Consider the following 17,795-nt stretch of genomic DNA (forward strand, 5'->3'; position numbering starts at 1 on the left):
CTGACATTATTCAGTAGGACTCACAGCAAAGGGCCCCGTCAACTTTCTGAGTCTAGTAGAAGCCAGGTCTAGAGCTTGTTGTTTTATGTGACCACAGTAAAGGATGCGCATAGGGCCAGGCAGCAGCAGCATTGACTCTCATCTGTTTACAGTGACTAGGTTCTCTAGCCTCAGTTTACCCTTCACTGACCTGCACCCCAGGACTCCATTCCACACTGTGGGATTTGCTTCAGTTTGCCTCCTTTTCCCAGTTCACACTTACGGTTCAGAAACTGGGTGCCAGGCCCTGCTGTGGCCTTTCTCTAAGCAAAGCCTCATAACCCTGTGAAGTAGGAATCAACATCCTAGTGAGGGCTGAGAACTTACCCAAGGTCATAGGTTGTTAAGACCTGGATTTCAGTCTGTGTAATTGGCTAACATGGTCTCTTTGACAGGTTGTAGGCTCTGTTACAGCAAGACCATGCCTCCTGACCTTATCCCCAGCACCCAACGCAGCACTTTATAAAGTAGGTCTTTCATACATGGCTAAAAGAAATTGACCAAACTAAGTCACGACATATCTCTAAGTCAAAAGTGGGCAAACTATGGTACATGGGCCAAATCTGGCCTAGTGCCTACTTTTGTAAATGAAGTTCTGTTGGTACATAGCCATGCTGATTTGTTTATGCATTGTCTACGGCTGCTTTCAGGCTACCACTGCAGAGTTGAGTAGTTGCAACAGAGAATATATGGCTGCCAAAGCTTAAAATATTTGCTATCAGTCACCTTACCGAGAAATTTTGCCAACCCCTGCACTCCTATATGAGGGTGGGGTATTTAAAAAAAAAAAAAAAAAAAAAAAGCAGCAACAGGCAACACATGTGAGCATGAATAGGGCCAACTCCATGCAGTGATGGAGATACGGAATTTCCTTTTGCCTGTGAAACACTCTCCATCAGCAGGCAGAGGATTAAATGCATGCCTCATGGCCTTCCTTACAGGCACAGTCCAGAGAAAATCCCAGGAGCCCATACTATGGCACGAATAACTAGTGCTGTGGGGTCTGAACCAGGTGGCCTGGGAGGGAGACAGCCCACCTTATTAATCAGATCCCTGTCTTGAAGAGCAATCCAAGGTCATGAATAGCCACCCCACAGGGTTCAAAGACATCTAGCCTCCTCCAACTTTATTAGAGGTTTCAGCTGACCAAGGATAGCATTTTGATTTAAGGGTTGATGTTTAAATGAAATGTATGTTGACATTAATATTTCCAAAGAGAAAGCACATAAAGATAGCAGTCTTGTCAACAATTAAGGAAATGAACATGACATTTAAATTATATAGAGTCATACAGTGACAAAAACCCAATATTATCACTGAACAGTTTCATTGATTGCCTTTCTCCCCTAGAGGGTTCTGGTGGCCATAACTGACAAGACGTGTATATTCTTTTAGTTTCCTTTTGATGCTCAGTCAATGACCTAATTCACAAAGGAAAACCAAGAAATACAAGAGTTAAGTGCTTTTGACAGTTATCAGAAAGTTAGTCGATGCTGGGACTTAGAAGCTGGCCCAGCAGAGCAGAAAGAAATGTGATTCAGAGTCCAATACAACTGGGTTCAAATCACTATTCCACTGCATGGCTGGGATACATTCGCTCATCTCTCTAAAACCTCACTTTACCTATTTATAAAATGGGATTAAGAATTCTTACCTCACTGTGTTGCCGATGGGATTCAATAAGATTGTATTTATAGAACACCCAGGTAGGGTTAGGTACACAGACAGAGGTTAACAGTTGCAGAAGCAGAGAGGCTGCTGCTTCTTCCTTTCACCCACTTCCTGGTTCTTCTGTCCACTACCTTTTCCCCTGATCTCAAAAGAAACTGGCTACCCAAATCATCTTCCTCCTCCTCCTCCTCATCATCATCATCTTCATCATTTCATTTTATTTTTGTATGGCCGAATTAAGTTGAGCAACATGCATTCTATTTTACTACACGGGCAGTGATCGTGGCAGAACCCAGAACTCTGCAGTCATTTCTTGTCATCACGTGGTTTCCATATTCATGTCCACAAGTAACAATAATGATGATGATGGGCAGTGGGCGTTGGTGGCAGTGGTGACAGCTATCACTGAGTGCTTACCACATGCCAGGCACAGTTAGGTACAGTAAGTCACTGAATCCTCAGGATAAACCTACAAGACTGGTATTAGTATTACCTCATGATGCAGTTGAGAAAACTGAGCCACAAAGAGGTGAAGTGATTTGTTCAGGTTGTACGACTAGTCAAAGGCAGAACTGGATTTCAAACCCACTATGCAATAGTGTCTGTCTCTCCTATACCGAGGTGACATACATAGAGCATGCGAGCAGGGTAAGAAAATCACACATGGTAGTCCCAAGCACTTTAGCAGGCACTTTTGCAGTAGGCACGTGGAGGTATTTTTTTAAGAGCTCCCTTTGCTCTTCACATCCCAATGAAACAAGCAGGAAAAGGGCATTTCCCTGGGTTCCTATAATCCTGTTCAAACGATAAAACATTGACAAACAAGGCAGGCTGAATGAGAACTAGTCTCAAATTCAAACCTCATCTAAAAGGAATCACTTTTGAAGTCTTTTTACATCTTAACATTATTGTTAACAATACTATTAGTGATAAAATAGAAATCGCACAGCGTCCCATTTGCTGGCTAAGAAAAGAAGTGGAAATAGCTCACATCTATGGTGGTGGTTTTGATGCACTGAAATCCAGGAAACGGTGGAAATGGCTTAAGTGTGACTGTTTCTAGAAGATTTTGAGATCAAACGTGTTCTGATAAGCATCAGTCCTTCCTGGATCCTTAACAGACGTGAGCCAATTAGCCAAGATCAGGGTGCTTCATATTTATAGCACATTTCAGGAAAGTTCCATGTAATTAAACGCTGGAAACACAAACTTCAAACGGGAAACTTTGTTGCATGTTAAGATGTTCAAAATTATCAGTGAGCTATAGATAATACAGCATTGGTTTTCCCGTTCAAAAGGGAGAAAATAATTTGGCGGATTTCTTTCTTTAAGTTAAACATTAAAACAGAACCCTCATTAATTCAGTTGAAACATGTGATGATCTCGGCAAAATGAAAACTGAAACCCATCTCTGTAAAGCCTAGCAAATGGTAAGTAATGACCTGAGTGGGTATTTACATTGTCCCAACATAAACAAATTACTGCGTGCAGGCAACACTATTAGTAGAGCTACTACAATAGCTACCGTTTAGATGAGGTAGGATTGACAAACTTTTTCTTGAAAGGGCCAGAGATTAAATACATAAGGTGGTGCAGGCCAGTGTGTCTGTCACGACTACTCAAGTTTGCCATTGTTGTGCAAAAGTAGCCACAGATGATATGTAAACAAGTGAGTGCAGCTGTGTTCCAATGAAACTTTATTTACAAAAACAAGCAGCGGGCTGGATTTGGTCTGCAGATTATAGTTTGCTGACCACTGATTTAGAGGGCACTGAACACATACCAGGCACGCCTTCTTCTCTGTGTTTTCCCTGTCTTAGTGCATTTAGCGATGATACTCATGAGATAAGCACTTTCATTATCCTAATTTTACAAGGCAGAAAGTCAGGGACAGAGAGGTTCAGTAATTTGTACTGGGGTCACACAGCTCCCAAACTGGAGAGCCAGAAGTCAAACCCAGGCCAGCCTGAACTTTGAAGTACTGCTCTAGAAACCTCATTCAGTTGTGTTCCTAAGAGTCCAACTTCAAGTGAAAAATAACAAAATTCTGTTTCTTTAAAAGTATTCCATAATGGAGACTTTTAATAAAGCTCATTCCAAAGGTTCAACGTGAGATTACTTTGCATGCAAGTAACATTAGTCTTTACACCAAGAAAGTCAAGGGCAAAAAAATTAAAAAAAAAAAAAAAAAAAAAGATTCTTCATGAGACTAAAATTTTTCCAAGGACAAGGGAAATCTTGTTCATTTTACTCTCAGCACCTTAGGCAGTCAGTTGATGGAAGGATGGGTGGACTCTGATTCAGGGAGCTTGGCGATTCACACACACAAAAACAGGCAAGAACCCCTCACAGCAACTCAGCTCTGCTCCATTTTCTTGCTGCTGGATTATAATGACGTTTCTGCCATTATAATCTTTTGGGATTCATTTTTCCCAAAAGTCCCTTGTTCTAGAATTTGTCCTCTTCTTCCAAAGTCCACAAAAGATATTTTCAGAAACTTCAGCCATTTGGCCTCAGATGGCTTATTTAGAGCTTTTGGACCACAGGGATAGTCACAATGGTGTCAGAGTGACAGTGACAGATTATGGTCCTGTACAATATGTCTTCACTTGCCCCTTCAACAAAACCCATATGATGAGCTTCAATCAAGATGGAAAAAGGTAGGTGGGGAGCCTGGCAGGGATCTGAGTGGGAGAGGACCTGGAGTCAAAACAGCCAGTCTGAAGTCAGGAAGACCTTGTTTAGACTCTGGGCTGGGTCACTTCTCATGATGTGACCCTGGGGCAAGTTGCCCCGCCTCTGACTGCTTTGCTTGCCTTTCTATATGATGGGGACCATGGTGGTTGTACCTCAGAGGGTTTCTGGAGTATGTAGTGATGCCTGCTGGGCTAATCAGACAGAGCAAGCATGCCCCAGCACAGCAGCAGTGAGGTGTCCTTTGTGTTTAAACCTGTCACTTGACAACCCATCCCCTTTGTTTCTGATTTCCTGTCTCTAATCTCCACAAGGAGATATTTGCTTTCAGAGTTACCTCTTAATGATACAATTCCAAGGCAGGCAGAGTTCTTTCATTGGACTGCAACCAATTTGTGGAGAGAACACCCAGCCTGTCAGGGATAATTATGGTAAAAAAGTTTTTAAAAAGTGCTGTCACTCTCCTTTGCTTATTGTGAGGCCACTTGGAACTTGATGTGTCCCAGAGGAAAGCAATGTCTGAATCTTTTCCTTTCTAATGTTAATCATTGTCTTCTTTGATTGTGAAATATAACACCCATGCTGAAAGGTGTGCAAAACATCAAGGTACTGTTGAAAAATGATCCTGAAGTGAGCTCTGGTGTGTGGGTGTGTGACCAGCACTCAGAACATGAGAAGACCTTGCCTTCCCCTACCTGGCCAGCCCCTTGTCACTCTCTCATCCAACCCCAAGAAGTCACCACCATCCTCATTTTGAAATAATCACTTGGGTATCCTTTTAAGTTTTACCACCTACATATAAACTCCTAAGCAATAAAGGTTGGGTTTTCTCATGTTTTGAAGTTTATCTTTGGGAATGCACAATGTTTTCTTCAGAATCTTGCTAAGATGTAAAAAGACTTCAAAAGTGATTCCTTTTAGATTAGGTTTGAATTTGAGGCCAGTTCTCGTTCAGCCTGCCTTGCTTAACTTTACCAATCTCAGATGCACCCATATTGTTGAGTGGGCCATTCTTTCCCATGGTGGTGAAATGTTCTATTCTATGACTGCACCACGTCTTTATCCAGCCTGCTAATGACGGGCACCTGAGGCGTTTCTAGATTTGGGTTATTAGGAAAATCACCACCACAAACATTCCGGCCCACATGTCTTCTTTTTTTTTTTTGAGACAGAGTCTTGCTCTGTCACCCAGGTGGGAGTGCAGTGGTGCAATCTTGACTCACTGCAGCCTCAACCTCCCGGGTTCAAGTGATTCTCATGCCTCAGCCTCCCAAGTAGCTGGGATTATAGGCACGCACCACCAGACCCAGCTAATTTTTGTATTTTTTTTTTAGTAGAGACGGGGTTTTGCCACGTTAGCCAGGCTGCTCTCGAACTCCTGACCTGAAGGGATCCACCAGCCTCATCCTCCCACAATGATGGGGTTACAGGCGTGAGCCACTGCGGCCAGCCACATGTTTTCTTTTTTTTAAGACCAGGTCTCGCTTTGTCACCCAGACTGGAGTGCAGTGGCACAATCTTGGCTCACTGAACCTCTGCCTCCTGGGCTCAAGAGATCCTCCCACCTCAGCTCCCCAAAATAGCTGGGACTACAGATGGGTGCCACCATGCCAGGCTAATTTTGTTTACTTTTTTGTAGCGATAAAACACCATGTTGCCGAGGCTGGTCTCAAACTCCTGGGCTCAAGTGATCTGCCTGCCTTGGCTCCAAAGTGGCTCACAGCCATGAGCCACTGCGCCTGGCCCATACATCTCTTGGTACACATATATGAGCTTCTCTAGGGGACATACACAGAAATGGAATCTCTTAGATTCATTTTACTAGATACTGCCAAACTATTTTCTAAAGAGTGATCATATCAGTTATCCTCTTACCAACAACATGAGAGTTCCTGCATCCATATCCTTGTCAACACTTAACACTATCAAGATTTTCAATATTTGACTATTTGGTACATGCTGCTAATTTTTTTAAGCTTTGTGGAAGCTATATATTTGGGAAATTAATGTGTAATATATATGGGCTATTCTTTAATTTTCAAACATTCAAATGCAGAAATCTAAGGGGACAGCATGGCAAATTTTTATATTATACCTGGGCAATCATCCTGTAGATCAAGACAGAGAAATATTTTTATTACCCAAGAAAATTTCCTCAGGTTCCTTTTCATTCAATATATTCCTCCACCCCACTGTTCTTTTTTTATTTTTTTTGAGACTGAGTCTCACCCTGTCACCCAAGCTGGAGTGCAGTGGCTTAATCTCGGCCCACTGCAACCTCCACCTCCCAGTTTCAAGTGATTCTCCTGCCTCGGTCTCCCGAGTAGCTGGGACTACAGGCGCATAACACCATGCCTGGCTAATTTTTTATTTTTAGTAGAGATGGGGTTTCACCATGTTGGTCAGGCTGGTCTTGAAATCCTGACCTCAGGTGATCTGCCCGCCTCGGCCTCCCAAAGTGCTGGGATTACAGGCATGAACCACTGCACCCGGCCCCTCCTCCCCACTATTCTGACTTTCATCACTATGGATTAATTTTGTGGATGGACCTGTTCTCACACTTTACATAAATGGAATCATGCACTATCCACTGTTTTGTTTTTGTGTAAATCCATAGTTCATTATTTGTAAGTATGGCATAATATTCCATTGTATGAATAGTCTATAACTTCTATATCTGTGTTCCCACTGATGGACATTTAGGCTGTTTTCAGTTTGTGGCTATTATGAATAAGGCTCATATGCACAAGTCTTTTGTCGATATTTTTCTTGGGGATATACTTAAGTGTGGTATTTCTGGCTCAGAGGGTGGGGTGCATGTGTAATGTCAGCAGAAATAGGCACATGGTCTTCTGAAGGGGCTGAACCAAGTGCATCCCCAGCAAGGGAACAGTGCAGGCAGCACCACACCCTGGGGCTGGTTTCTTTTTAAACAGTGAATGTGTGGCTGGTGATGCAACAGCAATTGTATAAGATGAAGCCTACCCACTGTTCTAGAAGAAATTCAGAGGACTGATCTGGAGATGACGCTCCGTTACTCTTCATTGTAGAAACCTCAGTCCCAGAAGGTGGAATATGGAAAGATGAACGATGTGGAGTTTCTCAGATAGCTTTCTCCACTCTCTGGAAATGCTTGGCAGGGGAGTCAACGCATATTTGCAAATTCACTGTTATTTCTTCCTTTTTTGCTAGAGGCCTGGAGTGACTCTAGCTAGTCTAGGGCTTTGTCCATAGATTTGGTAAGGAGATGATGGGTGTCCCAGGGCAGGGGCAAAAAGGTAGGGGGAGACCCCAAAGGTGAGCCGAGTGAACAAACTAGTCACATGAGAAAGCTGGTCTGCAAGAAAAGTTTTGATCTTGTCATAGCCACAACTGCCAGTGCCGTGTTTCGACAAGAAAAGCTTGCAAGAGCCTCGTTTTGTGACACTAATAGTAATAGAAGCGAGTTCTCAGGTGATAACTTATTTGTCCTTTCACTGATAGCTTTCTCGGAAGGGCCAGGGAAGGGAAGACAGAGAGAGAGCAGCTGTCTAGCTCTGATCAGCAAAAGATTTCATTGTGTCTGTGGCAATTTCTTTGTTTTTGGCTTTTTTTTTGTGGGGGAAGGGGAACAGAGTCTCCCTCTGTCACCCAGGCTGGAGTGCAGTGGTGCGTTCTCGGTTCCCTGGAACCTTCGCCTCTCAGGTTCAAGCGATTCTCCTGCCTCAGCCTCCCGAGTAGCTAAGACTACAGGTGCCCGCCACCATGCCTGGCTAATTTTTGTAGTAGAGATGGGGTTTCCACATGTTGACCAGGCTGGTCTCGAACTCCTGACCTCAGGTGATCCACCCACCTCAGCCTCCCAAAGTGTTGGGATTACAAGTGTGAGCCACTGTACCCAGCTGTCTGTGGCAATTTCTGACTGTCCCCCTCACATTTCCTCTGAAAGAAAAGGAAGCCTATTACGCCTCACTAAGATGGTACATTCTCTAGGAGAGGAAAGTGACAGTGAGGAAGCGGTGGGAAAAGAAGACAAGCAGACAATGATAAAATACCAAGCAATCACTACAGGCAAGTTTCCTATCAGGAATACAAAAGTGGTCCATTTTAGACAATTGACACAAGAGGATGGTGTTTTGAAGCCTTTTGACAGTATATGTGTATGTACACAAACAGCCTGCTGGATTTTCCTGGGGTGAGCACTATAAAAAGGAAGAGAAATTATGTATTCCAACAACATGAAAAGAAAAAACACATACCTTTTAACTGACACAGGACATAATGCACATACACTCGATCTTAGCCGAAAGGATGAGAAGCGATGTATAATGCACATATATTTCTTTTCTTTCTTTCTTTCTTTTTTTTTTTTTTGGAGCTTTGCCCTTGTCACCCAGGCTGGAGTACAATGGCGCAGCCTCAGCTAACTGTAAATTCTGCCTCCTGGATTCAAGTGATTCTCCTGCCTCAGCCTCCCAAGTAGCTGGGAATACAGATGCATGCCACCATGTCTGGCTAATTGTTGTATTTTTAGTAGAGATGGAGTTTCACCATGTTGGCCAGGCTGGTCTCAAACTCCTGACCTAAGGTGATCCACCTGCCTCGGCCTCCCAAAGTGCTGACATTATAGGCATGAGCCACCGTGCCCGGCCCACACACATTTCTTAACATGGACCAGTTAGGTAAAATTGTTGATGCAAACAGGTTGGTGCAAAAGGAATTGCAGTTTTTGCACTGTTCAAATTGGCAACAATGATATTGGAATACATTCTTCAATAAATATGGTTATGTTACACATCATTTTAATGCGCATGTCTCACTTTGTGTTTTTGCTAATGACTGAGTACTTGCTGTTTATTTTATATTTATTTTGGACTATGGAAATGATGTTAGACAAAAAGCAAATTTGAGCACTTTTCTTATTCGAGTCCAAAATGGGTTGTAAAACGGCAGAGATAACTCAAAACATCAACAACGCATTTGGCCCAGGAACTGCTAATGAACGTACAGTGCAGTAGTGGTCTAAGAAGTTCTGCAAAAGAGAAGAGAGCCTTGAAGATGAGAAGCATAAGTTGACAACAACCAATTGAGAGCAATCATTGAAGCTGATCCTCTTACAACTATATGAGAAGTTGCCAAAGAACTCAGCGTTAACCATTCTATCGTAGTTCGACATCTGAAGCAAATTGGAACAGTAAAAAAGCTCGATAAGTAGGTGCCTCATAAGTTGAGCAAAAATTTTTTAAAAATTGCCGTTTTGAGGTGTGGCCTTCTCTTATTCTATGCAACAACAATGAATCGTTTCTCGATCAGACTGTGACATGCGACAAAGAGTAGATTTTATATGACAATGGGCGATGACCAGCTCAGTGGCTAGACTGAGAAGAAGCTCCAAAGCACTTCCCAAAGCCAAACTTGCACCAAAAAAAGATCATGGTGGTCTCTGCTCCTGGTGTGATCCACTACAGCTTTCTGAATCCTGGCGAAACCATGACAACTGAGAAGTATGCTCAGCCAATCAATGAGATCCACTGAAACCTGCAACACCTGCAGCCAGCACTGGTCAACAGAAAGGGCCCAATTCTTCTCCATGACCATGCCTGGCCACATGCTGCACAACCTAAGGCTTCAAAAGTTGAACAAATTGGGCTGCAAAGTTTTGCCTCATCTGCCATATTCACCTGACCTCTTGCCTCTCACTTAGAAGGAAAGACTGTATTTTACACCGATTCACAAAGAGGACTTTTTTAAAAAATGGATTTTAAACACATCAGAACTACACTAAGTTCTTAGCGATCAGTATTTTTATCAGAAATGGCCACTTGCAACTGCTGGTTCTTATATACAAAAAGTGCTGCTAATGACTGAACCAATACAGTGAATAGGATTTACAATTTTCCCCTAAGTCTTTCTTCTCCAGTGGATGTTGATAATAGGGCAAATAAAATACTTGATTAGATACATTTTAGTGCTTCCATCTATCACTGCATGAGTAGATAGATGGGACCAGAATCAATGGCAAATCACCTCACTCCATTCTATTTATATTTCCTCATGGCTTTTGAGTTAGTAAAAATCACTATTTGCCTAGACAAATGAACATGTAAGACACAGCACTTTATGTGGTCAAGAGGTTTCTAGGGTGTCTCTCCCTAGAAAAGCAATAGAGAAGCAATGTTACTGTATTAGTCTGTTTTCACGCTGCAGATAAAGACATACCCAAGATTGGGCAATTTACAAAGAAAGAGATTTAATGGACTCACAGTTCCATGTGACTGGGGAGGCCTCATAATCATGGTGGAAGGTAAAAGGCATGTCTCACATGGCGGCAGACAAGAGAAGAGAGCTTGTGCAGGGAAACTCCCCTTTTTAAAACTATCAGATCTTGTGAGACTTATTCACCATCACAAGAACAGCAGAGGAAAGACCTGCCCCCATGATTCAATTACCTCCCACTGGGTCCCTCCCACAACACATGGGAATTCAAGATGAGATTTAGGTGGGACACAGCCAAACCATATCAGTCACCATTCTCCAAGCCTCAAAGATACCACATCCTTTCTTACCAACAGACACCTACATCTATACGGGTCCTGCTTGCATCCCTTCTCTGTCTGGACAATCTCTATGCACTCTTTGGGTCTTAATGTTCACTTGGTTTGAGCCACCTCCAATCACCAAAGTTCGAGTTAAGTGTGCTGCTTTCCACACTTTGATGTCATTACATACTTAATTGTACATCTCTACCAAGCATATGCATACATGGCGAGGGCAGGTCCATGTCTCAATGCCTAGCTTCATGGTGTACTGAGATTAGGCACTCAGTAACCGTGGACAGAATGAGCCAGGACTGTTTGTAAGAATCTCTGAGCACTACGGGAGTGTGATTAGGAAGGTGCCTCTGGAAGGGGATGTGAAGCTCTGTGCCACTCTTAAGCGTGCACCCCTGAGATCCCCCTTCCAGAGACAAGCTGCTGTGAGGAGCTTCTTGAGCTGACAGCCTGCAGCAGCTGCACCTCCAGGATCTGCCCAGCATCTACAATCAGGCTATTCTTGCTGCGATGCTCCAGCCAATGACAACACATGGTGGGGAACAAGAGCTGGGCCATTCCTGCCAACACAGGACTCCTTTCAGGGGCAGTCTTTGCTCTGGGGCTCTCTGATAGCTTGGCAAAGACTTCCTTAGAGCTGCCTTCAGCCAATCCTCCTAGCTCACCTCTCTCCTTGCAGAGGTGTCAGACCTGCACTATGCATGGCCCAAATGCTCTCCCCACCAACCCCTGGTCCTTCTCCATTTGATCCTTTCCAGGCAGTCCCTCCCTGCCAAAAATCTTTCTTGCACTTCAAATTCCACCTTGGTGTGTGCTTAACAGAGGACCCTAATGACCAACTGCCAAATACAGTTGGCTGATATGAGCAAGTTATTCCTTCACATTTCAGCTGAAGAAATATTTAAGATGCTTCTTGTTTAAAAAAAATTAATGAGAAATTAACATTCTAATATATGATTCCCAGAGCTGAGGAAATAAAAGTCATTTCTGAACTGCAACAGAAATCCATATTGATTTTTCTCTTTATACATATCTGTCATTGTTCCCAAGCCAGAGACTGTGAAGGACATGATTATTTATGTTCCCTCAAATTAACAGATCATTCAAATCCCTCACATGACTTTCAACTGAAATGCTTCTAGCTCCAACAAAAGCTTTTTTATTTTTATTTTTGAGACAGTCTCACTTTGCCACCCAGGCTGGAGGCTGGCATGATCATGGCTCACTACAGCCTCAATCTCCTGGGCTCAGGTGATCCTCCCACCACAGCCTCCCGAGTAGCTGGGACTACAGGCATGTACCATCATGCCTAGTTAATTTTTGTATTTTTTTGTAGAGACAAGGTTTTGCCATGTTGCCCAGGCTGGTCTTGAACTCCTGGGCTCAAGCAATTCACCCACCTCAGCCTCCTAAAGTGCTGGGATTACAGGCATGAGCCACTGCCCCTGGCCTCCAACAAGTTGTTGTTGTTTTTTTTAAACTATTTCTAATGTCCTCCATTCCCTTTTGGAAGAACGACATACTCCTACTCCTTTTTCTTCCCAATCAAGGCAAAACCCACATGGGCTTTAGCTCCTCCTTCCCTTCATCCCATTTTATATTTTGAAAATTTTCACCTATTTATTTGTATGCTTACTTGATTCAGTCATTTGGCTAAGATACTGAGCACCTACTATTTGCTGGACACAGCGTGCCACATCAACATGGTTTTCTGCCCTCAGGAAACTGATACCCAAGAAGCTGATAGATGAGCAAAAACACAAACAGTTATTTCAGATACATTTAAGTGCTTTGAAGAAAGAAACCTGGGATGGTGTAACAGAGAGTGATGGGAGTAGGGCGGGATGAATAATTTGATAGGATACTTAAGAAACAACTTTCTAAGGAGGCAAGATATGAGCTGAGACCTGAAGGCATAAGAAGGAGACACCCTTGGCACAAGCAAAGGAAGAACTCTCCTGACAGAGGAAACAGCAAATGCACAAGCTGGGAGGGGCTGCATACCAGGCAGACTGGCGGGAGAGGAAGGCAGCACTTCATTTCCCTTCTAGGTCCATGAGAGCTGGCCTGTATGTGTCTTAATCAGTGCTCCAAATCTGGCTTTGCACAGCGTGGGCATGCAATATATTTCTGCTGAATGAATAAGTGAACTTCCTTTGTAGGTCAGTGTATTTTGCAGGTCTCGTCTGACTTCCCATTTAGAGGGTAGGGTTAAAACCACACCCCGGGCATCTTGGCAACCCTCCCAGAGCCAGATATCGTTTTTCCACATGTTGCAGCCTCTGCTGTCGCCTGAAGGTTTGTGTCCCCTAACCAAATTCCTATGTTGAAATCCTAATCCCCAAGTTTATGACATGAGGTGGAGTCTTTGGGAAGTAAGAGCCCTCAAGAATGGGACTAGTACCCTTCCAGAAACTGAGAACTGGGAAGAAGCAATGGAAATATGTATCTTTTTTTTTTTTTTTTTTTTTTTTTGAGACAGTCTCTCTCTGTCGTCCAGGCTGGAGTGCAATGGTGCAATTTTGGCTCACTGCAACCTCTGCCTCCCGGGTTCAAGTGATTCTCCTGCCTCAACCTCTTGAGTAGCTGGGATTACAGGCGCCTACTACCATGCTCAGCTAATTTTTGTATTTAGTAGAGACAGGGTTTCACCATGTTGGCCAGGCTGGTCTCAAACTCTAGACTTCAGGTGATCTACCCTCTTCGGCCTCCCAAAGTGCTGGGATTACAGGCATGAGCCACCATGCCTGGCCCACAAATATCTTAAAATGAAAGCCTCTATGTGGTGTTTTCAGTAACCCTATTTTTCTACATTGAGTAGGTTTACTATTGTTACCTGCTACATGACTGACCAATTTTGAGAACGGAACAATTAATCCAAAATCCTACTTGCTCCAATTGACCCCTGACAACTGGTTTTAGTTTCACGGAAAGAGAGGGGGAAGATGTTTGTTAAGCTCTATGGAGTTGGCTAATGTCTAAAGACAATCCTCTCAAAAAGGTGCGAAGATGTTTTATCACAGCTGTGGAGATGAAGGGGAGATTTATTATGGTTACTAATGCTATTTCTGTCAACATCTCTGGAATTCTAATTAGATTATTAAAACTTTGCAAATCATTACATTACATCTAGACTGCACACCTCACTGTGACAAGGGTACTTTTGAAATTAGAGGATCTTGATGTCACAGGTAATGATGCAGTGCTGATAATAAAGTTGCAGGGAAATTCTTCCAATAAAAACCAGTTGGAAAAGACAGAACCCATTTATCTTACTTTCTTTCCCGGTTTTATGCCTGAGGATAAGAGATCTGCAGAACAGAACAGTAGCCTGGCCTTTTCCATTCTACTAGCTGCATGACGCTTGTTCACATGCTGCAAAGTTTAATAACTTGTCTGGCTACTTAAAATGCTTCCCTAGATCTGTGACGCAAACCAAACATTTATAGGTGAAAAGACAACTGAAATAATATTTTTAGGAGAGATATGAAACAAATGGCAAGTTCAACACATAAGAATAGTACATCTTAAGGTGTTCTGATTTATAACATACGCATTCAAACTGGTACCTGAAAAGAAACAAATTGCTTACTGTTAACCCAGACCCATTTGCAGGTAATAAATGGGCATGCTCTTTACCCATCAAATAATGGCTCTAATGCCCTTCAACATCAGGGGATGAGGAATGGGTGTCACCCTCTGTCCTCTGCAAGATAACCTGATTCCTTTAGGTAGAGATCTGAGCCCTTCACATCCCAGCAAAAGGAAGTGTATGCGGCATACTTACCGTGATGTACGACACCCTTCAACCCGTGGATAATAGGATCCAGTGCAGAATTGTCCCTCGGACTGACCTACATGTAAAGGAAAAACATGATTGGTTAAATCTATTCTGGCATCAGGCACAACAGTCTCAGTTTAATCTTCTAAAGAGAAGCGGGGGAATAGATGTTATCTAGCAAGCTGCTTAGGTCTCACATACACCATGGCTCTCACCAAATGCAGGAGATTTATGACATCATAAAATCAAGTGAGGAAGTCTAAATGAAAAGAAAGAAACTTCTCAGAATACATTATAACAGGAGAGAAATACTATAGTCCTAGCAAAATCTTAAAAAGCAACCGCAAGATTTTCTTCTTGCCTTGTTTTATTAAAAGTAGGCCCAATCGGCTAAAAAGTCATTGAAAGTCATAAGAGAGCAATCCATCATTGACAGAAGATTTCAGCATCTTCTGGTGATTGTGTTTTTCCCTTCTTTTTAGAAAATGAATCTGTTTCCTGCCAGCCTATTCTCCTTCGTAAGGATCCCAGTCCCCTGTAAAAAATCACATACTCTAAAAGTTATGGAAAGCAAAAGAGAAGGGGAGAGAAGCTTGAAGAGACAGTGTCTCCCACCTTCATTTCCTCCTGGGGTTTTTAATCCCCCCCAAAAGTCAAGCCTCTTCAGTCTTCCTCCCACCTCTTCTTTCCCTTAACTTTCTGATACTACTCAGCAGAACTCCTCATTCTTGCCCATTCTAGAAGATTAAAATTCTAGCAGCATATTACAATTTTGGCTTTCAAGTATTTTCTTTTAGACATATAGAGATATTTACAAATGAAATGAAATGACATCTTGAATTTGTTTCAAAATAATCCAAGAGTGAACAGCAGGGGGAGTGAGTGGGGTATACATGCCACAGGATTGGCTTGAATCAATCATTTATGACATTGGGTGGTGGGTACAGGATGGGTCATTATACAATTTTCTTTACTTTTATGTATATTTAAGTTTTTCCAAAATAATGAGTTTTTCAAAAATCTATTATCTATGGCCAGCATAGCTTCTGCTTCCCCCATCCCCCATTGATAGTATTTACATCTAATCCACTTCTCACATAATGAAGTTGAGATATTGAGGAACCTTTCACTGTGTAGCACAATCCAATTTGATGCTTTCACGTCAATTCAGCGGAATCAAGAGCCACCCCTAGAATGAATTTTAAGGTGACTGAAAATTTTCCACATTCCTTTCTACTCTTACAAATTTTCCCTGTTGGGTTGCTGTTCCTAGTGTGTCCTCTCTGACAATAACACACTCCACACACTTCCATCTCTCCTAAGCTTCAGCATCTCCAGAAGAGAGCAGTGGTTCTCAAATGGGGGAGATATTGCCCTACAAGAGGGACATGTGACCACGTCTGGAGACATTTTTGGTTGTCACATAGCAGTGGAAGGGGGATGAGAATGGGAGGGGCTACTGACATCAAGGTAGAGGCCAGGGCTGCTGCTAAACATCCTATAATGCTCAGAATAGCTCTCTACAACATCTTATCTGGCTAAGATGTCAGTGGTGCAGAGGTCGAGGGTCAGAAGCCCTCATTAGATGTTCTATGAGTTAATAGTGATTATATCTTAATGTCTAGAGCCTAAATTCAGAATACAGGTGCTACTAAACACAGCATTATGTTTATAGACTAATAAAATATGTGGAATTTGCTACCACATTGTAAACACTACAGATACAAAAAAAAAATCAGTGACTAGGAACCCAGTGTATCAGACCATAAAGGTGGAATTCTGGGAGTTGGCATAAGTGTGCTTCCAAATTGCCTGAGAAGAAGCTCAAGCCAGAGACTGAAGCATGAAACATTCTTAAAAGGTAACTGTGCACAGAATACACCAAATCAAAATTGCATTAGAAAAACATCGTATTTGTACCTTAGCAAGTAATTGATCAAAATTTTAAAACCTGGTCAAAAATGGAATTACAGCTCAGGAATGCAAGAGAAGAGAACCTAACCAGTAAAAGTGGCCAAGTTTCACGAGGCCAGAATAGAATAAAATAAGGATCCCAGAGAATGATTCTGTATCAAATTGAAGATATAGACAAAAAGATGGTCCCTTTGATTCATTCTGGTGGGGATGCCAGCTTAACTACCTGTAGTTAGTTACTCTAATATCTGTGAGAAATGACAAAATGGCCACAAATTCCCTCTATCCCTGTTCCATGCACCTTTACAACTTGACTTTGCCCTTCCCTATGAAAAGTGTACACCAATTACTCCATTCTTTGAAATTGGGCTTGTCCATATGTCTTGCTTTAGTGAATGGAAAATTAGTGAACATGATACAGACACAAGCTCATAAAACACTCAGATTCTTTGGAATCCTAAGATCAAATGAAGAATTCCAAGTTGGCCTATTAAAGGATGAGCGACTACAAGGAGTAGACATAGGTAGTCCTAGCTAACGTTCTTCTACACTCACTGGCCTGCCACCACCAGACAGGTGAGTGAGTCCATCTGAGACCATCCAGCCTCAGTGGAACCATCTGCAGTCCACAGAGATGGGCTCAACTGACCATACCCAGAACTGACCAGCCAACCTACTGACCCATAAAACGATTTGTTTTAACTAACTGGAATCATTTGGTACACAGGAAAATTTAGCCATTAGTTTCTATGAGTTGTATGCAAAGGTAAAAAATGAGAAACAGGCTATGATACCAACAGTTTTTTGAAACAATATATCCGGCTTATGGTTTGTCTTAGAAGTTTCCCAGTAATATTCCACATCACAAGACACAGCATTTGCTGGCCACCTGATCAACTCATGTGCTCCTCCAAAAAGGTGCTATCCCTTCTCTACCATGGCAACGTTTCTCAGATACTCTGATCTTGGATCCTGAATGACAGGGAATATTTTATAGTCAGGGGGACCACTATGGTTTGAATGCATCCCCAACATTTCACGTGTTGGAAACTTAATTCCCAATGCAACAGTGTTGAGAAGTGGGACCTTTAAGAAGTGACTAGGTCATGAGAGTTCTGCCCTCATGAATAGATTATCATCATTATTGCTAGAGGGAATTTGTTATA

At 42.5% G+C, this 17,795-nt stretch overlaps 1 protein-coding gene across 6 annotated transcripts in view; it reads right to left on the bottom strand.

Annotated features, from left to right (window-relative positions):
• Positions 1 to 17,795, bottom strand: part of PTPRG (protein tyrosine phosphatase receptor type G) — a 735,254-nt gene that overhangs the window by 150,171 nt on the left and 567,288 nt on the right. For all 6 annotated transcript variants that reach the window (XM_024244436.3, XM_024244435.3, XM_063722016.1 and 3 more), the window contains one exon: positions 14,722 to 14,788. In XM_024244436.3, the coding sequence (XP_024100204.1) occupies positions 14,722 to 14,788 (67 nt within the window). The remainder of the gene's footprint in view (positions 1 to 14,721; positions 14,789 to 17,795) is intronic.

Source organism: Pongo abelii, chromosome 2 (assembly GCF_028885655.2).
Source record: "Pongo abelii isolate AG06213 chromosome 2, NHGRI_mPonAbe1-v2.0_pri, whole genome shotgun sequence".
Taxonomy (NCBI): Eukaryota; Metazoa; Chordata; class Mammalia; order Primates; family Hominidae; genus Pongo; species Pongo abelii.